At 35.9% G+C, this 8538-nt stretch overlaps 1 protein-coding gene across 1 annotated transcript in view; it reads left to right on the forward strand.

The window, feature by feature from the left end:
• Positions 1–5941: 5941 nt before the first annotated feature.
• The window catches only part of LOC142338637 (uncharacterized), an 11536-nt gene continuing 8939 nt past the window's right edge, over positions 5942–8538 (forward strand). The window contains exon 1 of the mRNA XM_075388481.1: positions 5942–6416. Within this exon, the coding sequence (XP_075244596.1) occupies positions 5992–6416 (425 nt within the window). The 5' untranslated portion in view covers positions 5942–5991. The remainder of the gene's footprint in view (positions 6417–8538) is intronic.

The raw sequence follows: 8538 nt of genomic DNA on the forward strand, positions 1-8538 counted from the left end.
GAACGACGGCAAACGGTCCAAGGTCATCCCCGCCGACATTGGTGAAGATAACTAGAGACTTCGTTTCCTGGAAGTAAATGTCTGGCAGGTCTGCCTTCGGTTTCTGCATTCCTTGTGCTCGGAAACGGTGACAGTCTAATCATTAGAAGGCCAAACTTCTCAGGAAGGCTCTAATTTCAAGAATGTGACTTCACTGTTTTATGTAGTTGCGGTTTTACTCAACCCCAACGTGCATATCATGGCATTTCATGCAAATCAAATTTCATGGCATTTTGTATGTCGAGTCGAATGCTGAGCTCTTTAGAGTCCAGGATGAGGGGGTGCTTGGCATCAAAAGGTAGCGAGCTTCGTCTTGTTCTGTCAATAACGCTAAAAAAACACTTTCAAATAAAGAGGACAAACAGAGCAGACGACCTTTTTTGACAAAGGCCTGTGTTGTTTGATATCTTTGATGGCGTTGCTGATGGACTTCTCTTGCGATTTTCTGAAGAGATAATTTCGGGTTTGGTTATTGTTGTTGAATTCTAGTTTGCCTTTTTGTTTCGATCTGTGATTCTTTATGAACTTTATGATAGAAGCCATCGAGCGCATTAACTTCGTCAAAGTTGAGAATCTTCTGATTGTCAATAAGACTTTCATTGTTAAAAGTTTCCATTGTGACGTTCATCTCCTTTTCACTCAGGGAGTTCTTCCAATGACTTTCGGGATGACCTAGAAAAGCTGGCGTCGTTAACCAGAACACATTGAGGTCACAAGCTGGTATTCCACGGGAGACATGGTCTGAGGGTTTAGTTTTCTGCTGATAATTTGCAACTGGGAGACGTGTGTCTTGTTACGGATCTCTTGTTCTCTATTTGCAATAAAAAAAACTCCACTTTGTCTTTGCTTTTGATCCAGGCAGGGACGGCTTCACTGTCACTCCAAAATGGTCTTGAGGTAACGTATTGTTAGCTGCTTTGAAACAAATTACATTAGTCTGCAACCTAGCACAGCCACTTGCAATTCAAGTTTCGGGATACTGATTTGCCTAAATGGCCCAACTTTTTCTCTAGCTTGAGCAAACACAATTGAAATGGGGTTAGGTGATTGAGATATGACGTATATGACTGCGCCGTAAGTCAGCTGTTAGGCATCATAGAAGCAATGTAACTGGTTCAGCGGAGATGGCCCGTTCGGAGAAACAAAACATCGTGGCAATGTTTTTGCTGGCACATATAGATATTGCTCCATCTAAGCTTTTATTGAATTCTGTCTCTCATCTGACAGGAAATCATCCCATACAAGTCCTTTTTTCCAAGTATCCTGCAAGATGATTTTAGATGCAATCAAAATAATACGATTAGAAGTGCTTGTGTTAAAATTTGAAGTGATTGTGTTATGTTTAGAAGTGATTGTGTTTGCCATAACACCAAGTGATTGTTTTTTGGCTAATCCCAGATCAGTTAAAAAATCTCTACCGTTGAGCGACTTACAGCCGACGTGAACTATGGTGAAATCAGCACCGTCAATTTTAACGCCTTTACTTTCCATTGGTGCTCATATTTATCCCCGTTTTTCGATAGACCCCCGTTTTTCGAGAATTTCTTGATATGAGATGTTGAGATTCTTTGGTCCAGTTGACCAGGACAAAATTATTGAAAATTTGTGCAGCGGGTGAGAAATGGAAAATGCTACGGATTGCCCGTTAAGCTCTAAATTTTGGTTCAAGCTCAACAAGTTCGTCTTCTCTTTTTCCGTTCGAAGTTCTGCTTAAGTTCCATTTTTCCTTTTTCATTATTTTAAATTTAATATAATCGAATCATTAACCTAACTTTTCTGCAAGCTCCAAAAAAGGATATTGGACGTTGAAAAAAAGAAAACGGTCAAAAAATTGGTAAGAATCAGTAGATTTTCGTTTCGATGTTACGATGATACCAAAGCATCAACGAAAAATCAACACGCGTAATACTCATAATTCTACTACTCATTTTTGCTAGAAAAAAGACCGTTTGCAATATAGCTCCCCTTACACAAGTTTTATACAAGTCTTATGACAAATGAAGGTCGACACACTTTTGAGAAATAACTTGCAAGGACTTAATTGCGACACTGTTTTCCCGGAGCATTACCTTTCTCTTCATGGTTCGGATCTGTTAATTTTTTGGAGCCTTCCATGTATGTGAACTTTGGGTCTTTGATGATGGTGTGATGACTGTTTTTTCTTCTGAAACTTAGTAGTGATTTTTCCTCTTCAGATTGTGTGTTGAGTCTGTTCGTCCGGTTTACTTAAATACGTGTCTCAAGTTCCTTCTGTACATCTAATGTTTATTCACGTCGTAGTTCAGTCGTTTCCCGGATGCGTCCACTTGGAGTTTCATTATCAATTATACTGGCAATAAAACTATCTCAAATTTTTGCTTCTTCCTGCATACTGACATCACAATACTCGCCCCATTCTTTGAAATTGACAGGAAAACGTTCAAAAGATTTGCTTTTATCTTTCCTTCTGCGATCAATGCATCCTCTATAAATTCTTAAAATGCACCTAGAGTTAGCTAATCGGTTGATTCCTTGACGTGGAGTCTTTATTGAAACTCTGTTGAAAATTCTACGTTACTCCACATCAATGCTGAGAATAAGTACAGGTACTTTATTTCAATGCGCTTATTGCACTGATTTACCACAACAAAAGACAACAGTTGGACTTGTTTGCTTATTTGTGACATTAGTTCCGCCGATTCATCTTTCTCTATGCGCTTCCTGCATTTCAATTTCGTTCAGATTGGGCAGATGAACTGGAAATGGTCTCTATATGAACGGATTTCAGAAAGAAATTGTACACGATATATTGTTTTTCCAAAAAGGTATCCAACGCAATGATTTCCTGCGTGAGGAGCTAGTTTCGACTGCATGCTCCACCGTGCCCATGACAAAGGAGGATCTAGTGTACGATAGTAACAGAAAGGGTCATTTCTGAATCGAGTACGTTTAGCTGCTGGCTGCATCATGTATTTTTAGTAAGTCAACGTTTGTTGGGTCTCTGGTACCTAAAACTAGAAAGAACGCATGTTACCATTTCTTTAAAAAAATTGATAATGTATTCCAAAATTCATTTTAATATTTGGATAAAACACATCAATTACGGGCTCGAGCGTTTCTCCTTTTTCCTTTATTTTTCTTAATCAAACCTTTCCAAAATTCAGCCCCATAGTTACTCCTGTTTTCACTTATGATTTTTTTGAGAATTTGAGATAAAGTTAGCGCAAATAGTCTTGCTTTCTATTACTTTCCAGACTTTTTTCTTCAATTTATTAATCAATTTTTCGAAGGTAGGATGTATAAACTATCTGACCACAAGTTTCTGCCGCTGCGAAAGCTGGATTATTTCATTGGTTCGTTTTTCTTATATTATTTTTTTCATTTTTTGAATTAATTTCTCAATTTTTTCAGCCTGGTTTGGCATGCAGTAGAAGACAATTTATATAGATGATTGCGAGAATCTCTTCAGCTAGAAAACACTAGACGTTCTAATTGAACTGAACTGTCTATTGCAATGGATTGAAATAATTGCTTGAAAAATGTTTTTCTAGAGATAGTAGATCATTTGTATTTCGAAATTTTTTCGCTAAATTTTTATTCAAGCTCAACAAGTTCGTCTTCCCTTTTTCCGGTCGAAGTTCTGCTTAAGTTCCATTTTTCCTTTTTCATTATTAAAATTTAAAATAATCGAATCATTAACCTAACCTTTCTGCAAGCTCCACAAAAGGATATTCGACGTTGAAAAAAAAAAACGGTCAAAAAATTCGCAAGGATCAGTAGATTTTTGTTTCGATGTTACGATGATACCAAAGCATCAACGAAAAATCAACACGCGTAATACTCATAATTCTACTACTCATTTTTGCTAGAAAAAAGACCGTTTGCAATATAGCTCCCCTTACACAAGTTTTATACAAGTCTTATGACAAATGAAGGTCAAAAACAGGCCAACAGCAAATGCAGAAAACTGAAATACACTTTAAATGAGATTTTGAAAAGTCAAAATGAGACAAGGATTCTGTAATAAAAGGAGTCAACGCAAAAAAAAAAATAATTGTGAAAGTTTCTGAATTTCGGCCAAAATTTACTCTTTGAAAAAAAAAGCATTAATTACAAGCTCATGCGGGACTGCATTTTTGCCTCATTTTTCAAACTAAAAGTTTCCGAATTTCAGCTCTAGTAATACTCCTTTTTTCCAAATTAAATTTTGTTGAAGCTTCCAATTTTCAACTTAGTCACATGTTGTTTTCAATTCTTTTGAGAAGTTTGAGAATTTATTTGGTACCTTTAGAGTTTGATCTGAGACAGTTGCCGCCAAAATTGTGTAAAAGGGGCATCAGTTTGCTAAATTTAAAACTTAGATTTCATCTTGAGTTTTTACGACTGGATGAGGTGTATTAAAATTCCACAGATTTTTACGAATCGAAGTTGAGTATTGAGAATCTACAGATTTTTTTTAGCTGACACAAGTTCGTCTTCTCTTGAACATTTTAGGCTTGTTTTCCAACATTATCTTTTCTTTTAGAGCATTGACTTCTGTTTTTGAAAATTGAACTCACAGTAGCTTAGTTTGTATTGTATAATAATTAGGAACCGCCGGGAATAATTAAAGTTGAAAAGGTCGTTTCGAGAATTTTTGATCCCAAAAAAGTCCGTCCTACATTTCTAGCCTAGCCCCACGCCCACCTACCCTCCCTCCTCCTCCCCCGCCGCCGCCACCACCACCACCACCACAGACACCACCACCACCAACTACACCCCATCCCCCACCCAAAATACCTATTCTAAACCCCTTTACCAACATACCACCTCAAACACACTACCTACCACCTCCATTCCAACTACTTACCCCCCTCACCCTCCTCACCTTTCCCCAACTACCAACGCCACCTACATTTCTGACTAAAAATTGGATGTTTTTAACTATATATTGCGTTGTTTTTTATTCGTTTTCGATGTTTCTGAAATAGGTAGGGTTAATTGAAGGGTTTATTGCATTGCACGACTCTTCAAGACGTTTCCAGTATTTTACCGGTTGTTATTTTTAGCTGACGCAAGTTGGATCATGACTTTACGTTTGACTTTTATTTTCGAACTTTGACTTCTGTTTTAGAACCTTGACTTCTGTTTTCGAACAATAAAATTTAACAGCAGCTTTGCTACTTATATATAGTAATAGGGAACTGCTTCTAATACTCGAGTTGGATAGTTTCATTAAGCAACTAATTTCATTGTTATTTTTTCTTTGACAGTTCTTATTTTAGGTAAGGTTAGGTTAGTGATCATATTACACGACTCTTCGAGTCGTTTCCTGTATTCTACCGGCTATGTTTTAGTTATCAGTAAGAAGAACGGACAGAACTTGAGGATGTGTCAGATTACTAGAATGAAGTTGCATTACTTATGCTATCCGATAGTCGAAATTATCAAATGTTTGAGAATGGATGCTACACTCTAACTGCTGCGCGTTTGGCATAAATTTTCTATCATAATTAGGATTTGTATTTTTTGTAATACCTTTAATTTTTTTTCCTGTTTATGAAGGTAACAGCCAAGTGCATGCGGGGTTCTGCACAAAAATTCAAATCTTGAGAAGTTTTGACGTCATCTCTTTTAAGCTTCAATAAAAGTTTGACCTCAAAATAATTTGGTCATATTAAAAGACAGAAATGTAGAATTTTGGAATTCATGGGGAGGTGAAAAACATGCTAGAAATCTTTTTGTATTTTTTGTTTTCTCTCTTATGTCACAATCTGGCAAAGATTTTTTTTTCAAAAACGCTCATCAATCAGAGTTCAGTTAGTATGCAATTTAATCATTACGGTGGTAATGATACTTTGCATTATTCATTAACCATAAAGTATACATTTACTCGAGACGGTTTAAAAGTAAATATTAACGCGTGACAATCTCTATTGTTGTGCACATTTTCGCTTTGTTTTATGAACGTAGCTAAGCCATTGCTTGTTCAAAATGCGATTAATCAGTAACTTTTTAAGCCAGAAAAAGTTATCACTTATTGTTGTTCCTGCCGTAATTTGGGTATTTGTCTCTGAACAGCGAAAAAATGTGACTCAAAGTTATGTTCCCCAAAAGCCAAAAGACTTTTGGACGTTTAAAGCTGAACAAGAAAGTCGCCTTGAGTTTAAACGGAAACTGGCGTCAAAAAAGACGGAGAAAATTCAGTTTTTCGAAGATGAGAAAAACGGAAGTGAACTTGATAAGTTACCGCAGTCGCAAAGTCACGTTCCAGACATGCCATCTAATCCGTGTTACCAGCCGTGGGATTCCGAAAATTCAATTTGGATGGTAGAAACTAAAAAACTGGATAGTTTAGGATCTCTTCTAATGTGTGAAATGGAAAGCTATCTCACCAAAATGGAAAACAAATGTCTAAGGTTTGTTTCTTGTTTCCCCGTTTTCCATTCATGAAACATTTTTCTATTCTCCTATCGTTGACTGAGACTTAGGGTAATCACATTCATTTTTTAGACTGAGACCTGAATAGTCATTTTACATAACCCGGGGTTACACTTCGACCTATGAAAGTTCTTTTAGAGACCAGCAAAGTTCTTTTTAGGAGTCGAGCGAAACTCTTTTTATGTGCAGTTTTCAGTTTGAGGTAAACGTTAGTTTATAAAAAAATTTAGCCGAATTTTTCAATAGTTGTTTGGGGCTGTAGGATTATTTAGAGAGCATTCACTTGACTCTCTATTTGGTTGAAAAAATTTAGTAGATCAATCTTAGTCCTTTATCGAAACCAAAATTTAATCTTGAGAGACCTAAACGCGGCTGAAATCTGCATTGCGGTAAAATCTTGTAAGATCTTTTATAATTGAACAACGCTTCGTAGGAATCTTATGAGAGGCCGCAAGATTTTGCAGGATTAGCTCAACTGCTGGCAATGTATATCAACCGGTTTCGGAAAAAAACCCTGCGGAAAAAATCCCAACCAAAATTAGATTGAAAAGAAACCCCGAGGGAAAAACCCAACGGAAATAAACCCTCAAAAGACTGTCAAAGAGATTTAAAATCAATCAAATTATATTAAATGAATTGTATTCTAACACATTTACACAGATAGAAGTCAAAAGGTTGAAACAGTTCGAAAAATGAAATGTTTGAAACAGTTGCTCGCAAATATTCTAATGGTCGATATTCGTGAGCGGCAAAAACAATTAACTACCTGCTTTCCCCTTTTTGTTGTGCCACGGTATATTCTTGAAACGCTTGTTGTTTGTGTATCACCTTCAAAAATGTCCAAATATCGGTCTTGTTAATTTGAAGCATCGATTCAAAACCTCTCTGGAAACCTTCTTTTGCATTGTAATGGTTCTTGTTTGGTGCTCAATTGTTCGATGATACACATTCTACATTATGAGGAAAAAACTTAGTTTTGCCTGCTCCCATTCCTGTAGAGGCGGCTGAGATGAAATTCCTCACTCTACACAAATAGTCAACAAAATCCAGAGCTTCAAATTCTGGCAGCAATAATATTTTTGCGTAAATAGAGGACAATTCCGACTAATTAGGTCAAACAATGTTTAACTTTAAAACTGATGATAATGAGATAGCTATTTTGTTGCTTAAAGTTCTTTTTAAATCTCATTTTTTGTAGAATCTGAAAATACCCGACACTTCACATTATACCATCACATTTAATTACTAAGATAGGAGCACATTCTAAATTACCTTTTTGATAACGAAAAACAGACAGAGAAGAGTTTTCGTTGCTTTTACATTTAAAGTATTCGGGCGTTGGTTATTATGGATGAGTAAACAAGTATATTTACATTACTTCTTGATTACTTTGAATAATTCCGTGTTCGTTGGCAAATTCTATATCACGTGTTAGAAAATTTTTACAGTGTCTTCATATGACTACTGGCCTACCAATCACCGTCTAGAAGTTGAATAATTCTAATGATTGAAAAACTCTACAGAGCGAGTTTATCACAAAATACATGAATTGATTAATTGCTTCAAGCACTTACTGTTCAAAAAATTAGCATTCTTAAAAACCGCAGTCAAAATTTGTCTGGTTTAAAATTTTGTTAGTAGTTTTATTAAATGTTAAATTTTATTCATAGTTGCCGTGATACTATAACCTACTTAATACTAAACAATATAATAGCTTATGCGCTCAATAAATATCCGTTTTAAGTATTTACGTGAAAAATCGACGAAAAATTATGAATTAAATTTTTTTCCACTTTTCGTTCCTAAAAGCTGACTCTCTGGTATTTCATTTACCTCACGCAAGTTTATTCTGTAAGCTGAATTTCGATCAATTTTTGGTTCGACGGCACAAAATATACGTTTCAAAGTCAAACAAGCATAATATGGGAAAACCGCTGCAGTGTTAACATTGATGATTTTCTTCCGGTTTTTCAATTACTTTTTTTCTTGTTTTCAATTCCTTCACCGACCTGACAATAAAAGAAAACCAAGTTCGCAGAGAACTTTTTATAAACTGATGGACTTGCTCTTTGCAAATATTTGGCAGAAGTTTAGAAAAAT

This window comes from Convolutriloba macropyga, chromosome 4, assembly GCF_964194025.1.
Source record: "Convolutriloba macropyga chromosome 4, txConMacr16.3, whole genome shotgun sequence".
Classification (NCBI taxonomy): Eukaryota; Metazoa; Xenacoelomorpha; order Acoela; family Convolutidae; genus Convolutriloba; species Convolutriloba macropyga.